Genomic DNA, 13,238 nt, shown 5'->3' with positions numbered 1-13,238 from the left:
GGAAAAGGTACAGATGCCTCGTCTGGGAAGGAAGGCAGGTAAGCCTGCAGCCGTGTTTGCTTTGGGAGAGGTGCACGTGAAATGCCTCCGTTCAACGGAAACACAGACCGATCACGTGCATTCGGTACCTGTACCTCTGACGCCGACACGTCCTCCTCCGCTTCTCGGCTTCCCGAGCCAGCTCCCACCCTCCGGAGCCGAGCCCCCCTCCGCATGCCAGCGCTGCCGCCTCCCGTGCCACAACTTCCGAGGGCCTGTGCTCCCTGCGGCCCCGGCGGGCTCCCGACCGCTCCTTCTCCCCGCCGCCCCCCCACCCCCCGCCGCCTCACAGGCGGTCTCCCGGCCCGGACGGAGCGGGATCCGTGCCCCGGGCGGTGGCGGGGTCGCGGCTCATTGGAACCCACGCGTGTGTCAGTCTCTCGCCAACCATCGCTAAGGGTTCAAGGCCAAGCCACGGCGAACGGCTCGTTTCTAGGGCGAGGCCGCCGCGGGGAAGGCCGGGGAAGGCACCTCTCCGCGCAGGACGCGCTTTAGGTTAATCCCCCGCGGGCAGCGGTTGCCCCCCGGGCCGGCGGAGCCGCTGCCGGGCAGCGCCCCGCTCCAGCCCCCTAGCGCCGGGGCCGAGCCCGGCGGGCGCGCGCCGGCAGCCGCGGGGGGCGTGGCCGGCGGCGGAGGGGGCGGAGCGCGCCACCGCCGCCGGGCCGCGACGGGCGCCCAGGCCCGCCCCCTTCCCTTCCCCTCCCCTCCCGGCATCCCCCGGGGGGCGGGGAGCTCACCCCCTCCCGCCGTCGGGGCGGTTGCTGCGCATGCGCATCAAGTCCGGCGGGGCGGGGCGATCCGGCCTCCGCCTCGCCATTAGCCGCGGCGGCGGGCGGGCTCCGCCCGAGGCGGCGGGCCGCGGGGCGGGGGGAGGAGGAGGTGGAGCGGGTGTTACCTGCTCGGCGCGGCCGCCGGGCAGAGCGAAGCGCCGTAGGCGGCGGCGGAGCAGCAGCGAGCTCCTTCCGCAGGCTCCTGTTCGCGTCGGGCCGCGTCGCGGCGGCGGCGGCGGCCGGGCCATGGTGCGGCGCGCCCGGCTGGCGCTGGTGGCGGCGGCGCTGGTGGCGCTGGGGGCGCCGGTGGGCCAGGGCGCGCGGGCCCTGGAGTGGTACACGGCGTGGGTGAGCACGACCTACGTGGAGCCGCTCAGCAACCGCACGGTGCAGGGCAGCACGGAGAGCGGCCGCTACGGGGACAGCTCGCCCAAGGAGAGCGCCCAGGGCCTGGTGGGCATCCCCCGCGGCGCCTCCCCCCGGCACATGGAGGGCTGCGCCACCGACACCGACTACGACGTGCCGCTGCCTCCCGGCGGCCGCGGGCCCCCCGAGGGGGACCCGCCGCCCTGGATCGCCCTGGTAGCCCGCGGCGGCTGCACCTTCAAGGACAAGGTCACCAACGCGGCGCGGAAGCGGGCGGCCGCCGTGGTCATCTACAACGAGGCCCGGTTCGGCAACAGCACCGTCTCCATGTCCCACCTGGGTGAGCGGCGGCGGGGACTCGGCGAGGCCGGCGGAGGGGGGGAAAGGGGGGGGGGTGGCTTTGTCTAACGCGGGGCCGCCTCGGTGGAGCGGGAGCGCGGCTCTGCGCGGCGAGGGATGGGGACGGGGGGAAGCAGAAGTGCCCGTAAAAATGGTACGGGGAGCCTGGGTTTTGATTCCTCTTCCACTGTCCTTTAAACCGCCCTGGGCAGGCGCCGGGACCGTCTTCTGCTTTCCGACTTAAGGTCCCGGGTGACGGAGAAGACGCGGCCAAGCCATCGAAACGGGTGTCCGTGTAACAGCCTGCGGGCGGGGGCGGGGGGTAGACGGGCGACGGGGACACGGGTTTGTTCAGAGCTGCCTTTTTACTTTGTACCCCCTGGTAGAATGGCTGCAACGCTGACAGGTAAGGCTGCTTTCCCCAGGCCATGAGGAAACGCTCCAGGTATCCCGAGGATACCACCTATTTGAAGATAGGTTTTGGTACAGGCTTTATTGTGATAGCTCCCTCATTCTCTCCTGGGCAGGTCTGTAGGTAATTCTTAACCCCTCAATGCAGTAGGAAAGCTGAAGCCTGGAGAAGGATGTTGACTTGGCTTGTCTGAGCGTGTTGATGATCTGTAGCCTGTAGAAGGGGTTTGTGATTTCTGCTGAGATAAGAACCCAGATGTTCCGTCACTGCAGTCTCTGCTAGGGCTGTGACACTAAAGTCTTGATGGATTTTTATGGACATGACAACATCAAATGCTTAAATCAAAGGGTGATGACCCAAAACCAAAAACCCCCCAAAAATCTGCTGTAAAAGTCTGTTTGCATATTTAGACTTATGAGGAATCAGAAGGCCTTCAGAGGAGGATATAAAGACAAAGAAAACTAAGGAAAAAATGCTGCAGATCTATGTTTCGCTTGGTCCTGATATGAGTTAGTTAATGCCTAGGCCATCATCTTGGTGGTGAGGAGGAGGAGGAAGACAAGGGGATTGGTTGATATGCAACTGTAATGTGTTTCTAAAGGAAGCAAATTTACTTTTTTATAGTATAGTGAGCTGAAAAATCTCAGGAAACTGTTGCTTCATAGCACATGATGTATATTGGGTGAAAACCAAATCTCATTTGCATACGAAGTGCTATCAACTCAGAGGTCAGAAGTGTGATTACTGTTCCTCTTAGCCTGCTGCTTGCTTGGGTCTGATCAGCCTGGCCCTTCTCTTGTGTTCTTAATTCGCTGTGAAAGTGGAAGTAAGATGTCCCTCTGGTGTGGCAGTTAAGTACTTCAGGTACTTTCCTCATTGCCAGCTGTCAGTTTCTTTTTCTTGCTGCCCCACTGTATTGGACAGTCAGTAAAAAACCTACTCTTTCTTCCTGTGGGAATCTTCCCATGTTCATCTCCCTGCCCCATTGTAGCCTCTCATAAATATTACTTAACTCCCTTTGTGGAATTTCTTCCTCTTTCTCTCATCTTGCTTGTTTTATCAATTTTTAATGATTTTTTTTTTCTGCAATCATCTCTGTGCTGCAGAAGACCTTCTTGGGCTCATGCACAGGTTTGTACTTGCTGAATCTGTCAGTGGTATTAAAAGAAGTGCTCCCTCACTGCCCTTTCTTTTTTCCCCTCCTTAAATTGGTAGAATGTTGCTGATAAAAGCCCTATGGTATGTAAAGAGTGTGATTTAGTGTACTATATGTACAAGAGTTCATCTATACTTATGCTGCCTTTGCAAATGCAGGTTGGACCTCTGGATTGTTTGGATGGGGCAGGAATATAATACATCACAGTCTGATCCCTAGCTCAGCTGGAGTAACAAATCTTTGTTTCATGGTTGAGACATGAATGTTGACAATTTTCAGTGCACTGTGGGAATATAGGAAAGAATTGCTGCTAGTGTTTTAAGTCTTGGATTTTTTGAGTGTGTGTGTGTAATCTGTGGAAGACAGGCAAGGGAAAACTGGAAATATAAAGCTGTATTTTACAGGATCCAAGTTTGCCACTCCTGTGAAGGAGTTTGTGAACTGACATGTGAAGAAACAAACCCTGCTCCTGGGAGGAGTGCTGAGAACAAATACTCAGGGAAATCTGCAGTGCTGTAGCTAAGGAGTGGAGCTGTATGCATAAGGAACATCCACATAATGCATTTGCACTTAGTGGCACTGAAAATTATGTGAGATGGAACAATGGTTATGGCTGTGAGAGGCACAGCCTGAATTATGTGAGGGTGATAAATGGGTAACTCATTTCCAAGTTCCATCTTCTCATCCTCCTAAAGGAACCAGCCTTTGATTTTTTTTTTTTTTCTGGGGTGTGTTTGCTTTTGTTGGGGGTGGTTTCAGTGATTTTAGACTTCAACTGAAGGGAAAAGATTCTTGATTAGGCAAAGAAGTGGTTTGCTTTAGCTGGTGTCAAAGCATTTGGTAAAGGACAAATGTTGCAGAGATTCTGCAGTTCATTTTTTTTTTTTTGCCTCATGGGTACCTTGTGTGCCTCATGAATGCAGTGAGGAGGGATAGAACCATGGAATCATAGCATGTGTAAGGTTGGAAGGGACCTTTAGAGGTCATCTAGTCCAACCCCCTGCAGTAAGCAGGGACATCTTCACTACATCAGGTCGCTCAGAGCCCCATCAAGCCTGACCTTGAATATCTCCAGGGATGAGGCCTTCACTGTGTCTCTGGGCAACCTGTTCCAGTGATCTACCACCCTTGTACTGAAGAATTTTTTCCTAATAGCCAACCTAAGTCTCCCCTTTTCTAGTTTAAAACCATTACCCCTTGTCCCAGTGCTGCAGGCCTTCATGAACAGTTGTTCCCCAGCTTTCCTGTAGGCACCTTAGGATCTTAATTAAAGTTTTGGAACAGCAGTGCCCAGAGTTGGAATATGTACCTCCTGGCTAAAGAAGGTTCTTCAAATATGATTCTGTTGATGTGCCTCAAGTTTTTTAGGCCTTTATTCTCTGCCTGACTTAAGTTGTTCAAAATTCTGGGTGACTTTACTCCTTGAGGGAAGTAATAATGAAACAACTTCACATGTGATTGGGGCAGGGGATGTTTGCCTTCTGGTTGATTTTTTTGGTGGCTGTTGTGGGCTTTTTTCCAGCAGCAGATAATCAGTTTACCCAAATGACTCAAGGACTTGTGCTTCAATTATTGGATCTGAATAGTACGAACTCAAACTTCAGTTTTACAGGAATATAGACTTTGCAGGCAGTCTTAATGCTATGCATTTTTGGTGGTGGTGAACTTAATATAATACAGAGGCTGCAAATTCCTTTCCAAAACCAAAATAAATATTATATGTAAATATTAGCTGGCAGCGGGTTGGAGGGGAGTCTGGAGAAGTAAGGTGTGAAATACTCTGTAGAACAGAGTAAGGAGAGTTAGAGGCTCAGTGCTGGCCAAGAAATTAGGGGGAGGCAGAAGTAGATTGCAGTGGGGGAAAAAAAAAAGGATCTTCTAATTCCGTATTTTTCTGTTATGCTTAATCCTGGACATCCAGCTGTCTCTAACCCCCTTCTCAAGCTAGGATTGGGTGATCCTGATCAGAGCATAATTCTGATCCCTTTCAGACTATGGGATAACATATGATTGTGCCTGACAGCCATGCAGTGTTGTGGAGGAAGGGAGGCTCGCTGTAACTGTTTGAAGACAGGTCTGGAGTGGAGCTTTTGTGCGTGGCTTGTGGGTTTAAGGGAAGCCTGGGACTTAGCCTGAGTATATGAATTTGGCTACGTAAAGACTATGGTCTTTGATTTAGTGGAGCTTTTGCCAAAATACACCCAGCTAGCTCTTTCTTTCATTGTCTTGGGGTTTTATCCAAATATATTGAATGAACCAGATGCAACTTTGTAGTCATGATTTCGAAATCTCATGCTAGCTCCAGAGCAGCAGAGTTTGGGTTATTTTGGCATGTACTTCAAATCTTTGACACATTGCTTTATCATGTCATGGTTTAACCCAGCAGGCAGGTGAAAAAACCCAGTGGGATTGGGGGGGGAGAACCAAAAAGAAAATGGTAAAACTCATAGGTTGAGGTAAAGACAGTTTAATAGGACAGGAAAGGAAGAGAACAATAATAATAATAGTACTAAAATAATACACAAAAGTGATGCATGACACAGTTGCTCACAACCTGGAACTGATGCTCAGCTGATTCCTGAGCTACCCACCTCCCAGTGAACTTTCCCAGTAGCACACTGAGCATGAAGCCATGTGGTATGGAATATCCCTCTGGACAGTCAGGGTCAGCTGTCCTGGCTGTGTCCCCTCCCAATGTCTTGGGTGCCCCCCATCATCTCATTGACAGAGCAGTATGAGAGGCTGAAAAGTCCCTGACTGCTCATCAACAGCTAAACCCACCAGTTTGTTATCAACATGATTCTCATCCTAAACCACAAACACAGCACTGACCAGCTGCTAAGAAAAAATTCAAGGTGAGATTTGGTAAAATGAGATGGGGGTAGATGGTGGAGACAAAGCTTGTCATTGGATCATTAGTGTACTGTTATGTGTTTGGTAAAGAACAGATATATTTGTTTGGACCAGGAGCTAAAGAGAACATTCACTGTTAATTGTGGTAGTATTTGTAGAGTGTCTGTGCTTAAATAGATCTGAGGACTGACCTCAAACATTTTTGCTAAGGTGCTCACTCTGGGAGCTTTCTGGTGTTTCTCACGAGGACAAAAAGTAGAGTATGTCTGTAGTTGGTTTCCAGATGATAGAATATTATCTTTATTATCTTGTAGGCATGAATGGGAATAAATGCGATAGTTTGGGATGCCTGGAATCAAGATCTGTATTTGTACTACTTTTTCTTTATCAGGACAGTGCTGGTTTCCTTTTGCAAGAGGAGACTAGCAGTGAAACTGACCTTGGCACACTGGCAGGAAGCCTTCTTCAGAGTTCCACATTTGCCCTCCTTTGCAGGTGTTGTAAGGATCCACCAGGTCTCATTGCTTTATTTAGATGATAATGTTTGGGGTGGAGAAGAAAAGCACATACCAGATCTTAACTCTACCTGATTCCTTTCCAGCATACTACTTGAAGTAAGGAGAGGGGTCAGAAGACTTTTGAATTTCTGATGGCAGACTTTGACCTGTTTAGGAGGCTGGTTGGCAGAGTCCCTTGGGAGGCAGTCCGGAGGAGCAGAGGAGTCAAGAAAGACCGGACATTCTTGAAGAAGGGAATCTTTCAGGAGCAGATGGTCCCCATAGGGAAGACCACCAGCCTGGCTGAACAGAGAGATTTGGCTGAATCTCAGGGCAAAAAGGAGAGTTTGTGGCCTTTGGAAGATGGGGAAGACAGCTCAGGAGGACTACAAGGATGCAGGGATAAAATTAGAAGGGCTAAGGCCCAGCTAGAATTTCATCTGGCTACTGCAGTTAAAGACAATAATAAAACATTTCTCTAAGTACATTAGCAGCAAAAGGAGAATTAAGGAAAATCCCCATCCTTTATTTGATGCATGGGAAAGCATAGTGACAAAGGATGAGGAGGAAGCTGAGGTAATTCATGGTTGCTTTGCCTCAGTCTTTAGTAGCAAGACCAGTTGTTCTGTGGGTACCCAGTCCCCTGAGCTGGAAGACAGGGATGGGGAAGCAGAACAAAGCCTCTGTAATCCAAGGGCAAATGGATAGCTACTTAGATACATGCAGGTCTAGAGGGAATCCACCCAAGGGTGCTGAGGGAGCTGTCAGAAGTGCTCACCAAGCCACTTTTCATAATTTATCAGCACCTCTGGCTAACCAGGAAGGTCCCAGTTGACTGGAAATTAGACGATGTGATGGCCAGCCACAAGAAGGGTCAGAAGGAGGATCCAGGGAACTACAGACCTGTCAGTCTGAACTCTGTGCTGGGGAAGGTTATGGAGCAGATCATCTTGAGTATTGTGAGGTGTCATGTACAGAATAACCAGGTGATTGGGCCTAGTCAGCATGGTTTTATGGAAGACAGGTCCTGCTTGAGTAACCTGATCTCCTATGACAAGGTGACCTGAGTGAGTGATGAGGGAAAGGCTGTGGATATTGTCTACCTAGACTTCAGTAAAGCCTTTGACACTGTTTCCCACAGCATTCTCCTGGAGAAACCCTCTGCTCATGGCTTGGATGGGCATGCACTTTGCTGGGTAAAAAAACTGGCTGGATGGCCAGGCCCAAGGAGTTGTGGTGAAAGGAGTTAAATCCAATTGGTGTCTGGTCACAGGTGATGTTCCCCAGGGCTCAGTACATGGGCCAGTTCTCTTTAATGTCTTTATCGATGATCTGGATGAGGAGATTGAGTGCATCCTCCCTCAGTTTGCAGACAACACCAAGTTGAGTGGGAGTGTTGATCTGCTTGAGGGTAGGGAGGCTCTACAGAGGGATCTGGACAAGCTGGACTGATGGGCTGAGGTCAGCTGTATGAGGTTCAACAAGGCTCGTTGCAGACTCCTGTACTTGGGTCACAACAGGCCTGTGCAGCGCTACAGGCATGGGGAAGTGTGGCTGGAAAGCTCTTGACAGCAAGAAAAGGACCTGGAGGTGTTGGTCAGTAGCTGTCTGAATATGAGCCAGCAGCATCATGGCTTGTATCAGGAATAGTGTGGCCAGCAGGACTAGAGAAATGATCATTCCCCTGTACCCAGCACTGGTGAGGTTGCAGCTTGAGTACTGTGTTGAGTTTTGGGCACCTTACTGCAAGGGGGACATTGAGGTGCTTGAGTGTGTGCAAAGAAGCACAACAAAGCTGCTGAAAGGTCCGGAGCACAAATCCTCTTAGGAGTGGTTGAGGGAACTGGGGTTGTTTAGCCTGGAGAAGAGGAGGCTGAGGGGAGACTGTACTGCTCTCTACAGCTACCTGGAAGGAGGTTGTAGCCAGGGAGGTGAGTTTCTTCTCCCAAGTAAGAAGTGATAGGACAAGAAGAAATGGCCTCAGGTTGAGCCAAGGGAGGTTGAGATATCAGGAAAAATTCCTTCACCAAAAGGGCTGTCAAGCACTGGAACAGGCTTGGCAGGGGAAGTGGTTGAGTCACCATCCCTGGAGGTATTTAAGAGACTTGTAGATGCAGTGCTTAGGGATGTGGTTTAGTGGTGGACTTGACAGTAGCAGGCTAACAGTTGGACTTGATGATCTCGAAAGGGCTTTTCTGAGCTAAACAATCCCATGATTCTCAACCTAGAAAAGAAAAATTACTACAGCAGAGTGAAAATGGAGTTATTTACTCAAAACTAGAAAGTGCAAGAAAGGTAAAGCCAACAAAACAGTTGAAAGTAGATGTGTATGTGATACTTGGAGTTCTTTTTATAAACGTGATTTGAGGTCTCCAAGTTGTGTTGCAGTTGAAAAAGCTGATGGAATGACTCAACAGCATTTCAGCCTTTGCATAGTGTGCTTCAGAACAGAAGTCTAAAATTAGTGAGGAATGAGTTAAAGCCCCGAGTCTTACAGGCTGCTCAGCGCAACTGCTGCTGAGAATGCTCTTGTTCTTTTTGTAATTATTTCACAATTCTTTTTCTTTCCCTTCTTCTGTCTCGTGGCCTTCAAGGTCATTGTGTTTATTTGCATGTATTTTTAATGGCAGGTTCGTCACCAAGTCCTTGAAAAAGTCCATTAAAAGCATCTTAACAGGTATTTAAAAATGTATGGCATACTTGTGTGTGTTCTGAAACTCGGAGGTGTGGTGGTGTCTAACAGCCATTGCACAAAGGTATCCTGACTTCCATTTCAAGGCAGTAACTGGCTGGTTGTTGGATGTGCCAGTGACTAAACAGAGAAAGGCATTACTGATGACTGTGGGGGTTTTTAAATGCCTCTTTGCTGTAAACCATGCAGAGAGCTAGACAGCAGGATTAAACTGACTCAGTATTTCTGGATTGAGGAGGAAAAATTCATTGAAACATTCAGGCTGCCTCTAATCTTGAAGCTTTCTTTTCTTCCCCAAACCTGAAAGACACCACAGAAACCTTAAATCTGAATAAAACCCCAGCACTCCTGTAGTGTTCCCTAGCCATCCTTATGCACCCCTTGTGTTACGTGCAACTCTTACAGTGGATTAAGCACATGGACGTGCCTGGATCTGCCCTGTAGGTATAATGGTTCTCACAGTAGGTGACCAGAAGTAGGATGGTTGTGTAAGGTGAAGCTGAAAAAGGGTGACTGGCATTGAGGTAGGAGGGTTATTCAACTAATAACTGGAACCTTTAGTATTTCATCCATAGCAGGCCATCTGTACCTTACGGAGGGAGGAGCTGCTGTGTACAGAGGTGAAACTGCAGATTCTCCTTGGTGTGGTGGCAGTGTGGCCAGCTTGATGAGGTGTCACAGCCTGAACCACCTCAGCTAAAGGAGTTTGTTTTAAATATTTCATAGAAATACTTGTGTCTTAGGCAGAGAGCTGGTTGAGTCCAGAATGTTGCTTTGGGTTTTGAAAATCCCCAGTTGATGTAATGTTGTAATAGACACCCATTTCTTTTGACATAGTAGTGAATCTGACACAGCCAGGAGGGAAAAAGACGTGAAGTAGTGGGAGGTCTTGTCGCAGGTAGGTAATCATGTGAAGCTAAAAAGGTGGCTGTGACATTGCAGCTTCAGCTTTTCAGCTAGAAACACACACACACTCCCTTCCTCTGCTTCCACTGTGAACCAAGCTTAGTTTATCTCTTTCTCAGGGGTAGGAGTGCAAAGTAATCTGTAAGGCCGTGACTTATCAGGGGTGTATAGCAGTGCTTGTATGCAGGAAGTAAGAACTATTCAAATAAAATAGGACAGGCCAGTGAAAAGGTGACATTTTTAACAACTACTTTGTTTTTTAATGTATTTTGTAATACTTAGGCTATATGGTTTTGAGAATACTGGAGATGCTTCCAGACAAAATGGAGTAAAACTATAGTCACAGAAGTTCTTTGTTTTGTGCTAGTTGGTTTTAACAGTATCTTACTAGATCTGGTGGCAGTGTGGTGCTTAAAGGTCAGTGTTTTTTAACCAGGTACCTTTTTGTATGGATTGAGTTCTTTCAAGTTTTAATATAATAGAAAAATCCTTCAGTTCCCAGTGCTCCCAAGAGTCCCAGTGTATTTCTTGACAAGTCATTGTCATGAAGTTTCACTGCATTTTGAATATTTAGTATTGAATAATCTTTAAGTATTTCAATATTTAATATAATTTAATATTAAATACCTGAATCTTTTTTCTCTTTTTTGTTCACATATCCAGTGTAATTGTGCTATGGAGTCAGATTCAGAGTTAATTGAATGTGTCTCTTTGTGGTGTTCACAGGCTGTCTCCAGCTGCAGCTAAAAATTCCTGCACTTGACAAATGAAAGGCCAGCTGTTCTGAGTTATGTGTTAGAACTTGTGTGACTTCCAGATGTGTATCACCTGCTTGGGTTTTAATTTGCCTGGTGTCCACGTCCCACCTCACTATGTGGAACGGGGAGTAGAGGTCCTCGAACAGCAAAGATGCATCTGTTGAAGTTAATCTTCTGTTTGAGAGTTTCATAAAGTTAATAAAGGGCTCTTTGCTAATGAGTGTTATATCAAGCTTGCTCTGCCTGAAGAAACCTCTGAGGTTTTCCTATAACTTCGCTCGCTGGTCTTAACAGCAGAGGCCCAAACTACTGTCAAGCCAGGACGCTGACATTTCATAGAATCATAGAATGGTCTGGGTTGGAAGGGACCCCAAGGATCATAGAGTTCCAACCCCCCTGCCACAGGCAGGGACACCAACCTCCAGGCCTGGATCTACACAAGGCTGCCCAGGGCCCCATCCAACCTGGCCTTGAACACCTCCAGGGACGGGGAATCCACCACCTCTCTGGGCAGCCTGTTCCAGCACCTCACCACTCTTTCCCCTCTGGGGACTGACTTCTTTTTTCTTCTTCTTCCCCCTCCAACAGGAACAGGAAATACGGTGGTGATAATGGTTGGCTATCCCAAAGGAATAGAGATCCTGGAGCCGGTTCGAAGGGGGATCCCGGTTAAAATGAGCATTGTTGTGGGCACGCGGCACGTGCAGGAATACATCAGCGGCCAGTCAGTGGTGTTTGTGGCCATCGCCTTCATCACCATGATGATAATCTCGCTTGCCTGGCTTATCTTTTACTACATACAACGCTTCCTGTACACAGGGTCACAGTTTGGAAACCAGGTAATGGAAGGTGATGATGCTTTGGAGTGTTTACTGTCTCCTGTCGGATCGGTTGCCTCACTTTGGTGGCTTATTGAAGCGTTCTTGACAGTCTGTGCCTGCTTGCTGCTTTAACAGAATGCTACTTGGTAATGGTTAGCGAGGCTAATAAGCCTGCTAATTGGCACCACAAGTTTGGCTAGTTGTGATTATTAGATACCTGTATGAAGTCATGAGAAATACATTAGGCATTTGTCAACAACTGGAGTAAAGGCAGCTTGTTCTGTGATTTGTCATCTAACTCAACTTCCTTTAGACATGAAAAAAGTATTCTCATTCTGAAAGTACTAATTTCCCTAATCAGACTTTTTTTCTCTAATGTGGAGAAACTCTGCTGATTTTTTTTCTTAAAATCCACAAACAAATTTTAGGGCTAAAATTTTTGTTCTAAAGCTTTATGAAGGATGCTTTTGATACTTGAGTCACTAATTCACTGTAGAATGACAGCAGACTAGAAGGAGCGTGTGTGGTGAGTTTCAGTTCTTCTGGACTGTCTGAAATACTGAGAATGGTAGGAGTATTGGGAAGGTCAGGAAGGAATAACTTTGCTCCTTAATTTGCCCCTTCCAAATTCTTGTTTTTCTTTGACAGGCTTAAAAAAAAAGTCAGCTTTATTTGTTTTTTCCGTCTGAGAGAAGTACTTCCTCATAGAGTAACTTAGGTTATTAGACTGCTGGGGGTTATCTGATTCAAACCCCTCATTCACTTAAACAGCTTGGAGTTGTTGAAGAGCTAGTCCAGCTGAGTTTTTGAAAGTATCTTTGGATACCACTTCCCTGTGCTTTTCAACATTTGCAGATAGGTTAGTTTCCTTTCATGGTCATCAGCAGCTCCACCAGAGTTTTCAACTAACAGTAAAAAAGAACGTTGCACTTGTTTTTCTTAGCAAACAGTTCTCTGTGGTTTTTTAAATTCTTAGTTCAGAAGAAAAAAAAGTTTCAAATGACTGCTTATCTTGTGGACTTCCCCTATCTTCTGTTTGAACATGTAGATTCTAGCTTTAGGGGAGGAAGGAGGTGAATTTGTTTGCCTTTAGGAGTCTGAACTTGATTAGGACTTGCAGGAATCTTTTGGGAAAATACTTAATTTCCCCTTTTTTTTTTTTTTTTTAGTGATTGATGGTGACACATAGGATTTCTGTGTTGGTTAAACTTGCAGCCTACTTGAAATGTTGGTTCCCTAGAGCTTTTTACTAAGCTTTGGAACTTGTCTTGGCACTTACATTCTAAGAATACTTTCAAGAAAACAAAATTTGAGAAGTATTTATAGAAAAAGAGGGGTGTGTTTGTGTTGTAACAGTTTGATGAAGAAAGCTGCTGCTTCCTGTTACCTTGGCTTTAGGGTAGAGCTGTGGTTTAGCTCCAGCTAGCACATGACCACTTTCGCACCTGTTACCCCTGACCCTCACTGTCTCTGGTGGAGTGGGGAGAAGAATTGGAAGAAAAATTTAAAACTCATGGGTGGGGTTGTAGGCAGTTTACTGGGACAGGAAAAGAAGAAGATGTCAACAGCAATAGTTACAAAATAATATACAGAGCATGTGGTACATGGTGCAGTTTGTTCACCATCTGG

The 13,238-nt window shown here is 47.6% G+C and overlaps 1 protein-coding gene across 2 annotated transcripts in view; it reads left to right on the top strand.

Annotated features, from left to right (window-relative positions):
• Window positions 1–1,031: 1,031 nt before the first annotated feature.
• RNF149 (ring finger protein 149) overlaps window positions 1,032–13,238 on the top strand; it is a gene marked incomplete at its 5' end in the record, with an annotated part of 30,651 nt that continues 18,444 nt past the window's right edge. The window contains 2 exons of one of the 2 annotated variants that reach the window (XM_084265669.1): window positions 1,032–1,515; window positions 11,377–11,627. In XM_084265669.1, coding sequence (XP_084121795.1) covers window positions 1,056–1,515; window positions 11,377–11,627 — 711 coding nt within the window. The remainder of the gene's footprint in view (window positions 1,516–11,376; window positions 11,628–13,238) is intronic. The other variant, XM_084265668.1, reaches the window with a different exon arrangement.

This window comes from Gallinula chloropus, assembly GCF_964237585.1.
Source record: "Gallinula chloropus genome assembly, chromosome: 1".
NCBI classification, from domain to species: Eukaryota; Metazoa; Chordata; class Aves; order Gruiformes; family Rallidae; genus Gallinula; species Gallinula chloropus.
Note: the sequence above shows the minus strand (reverse complement) of the source record. Positions and strands in the feature narration are given on the sequence as shown.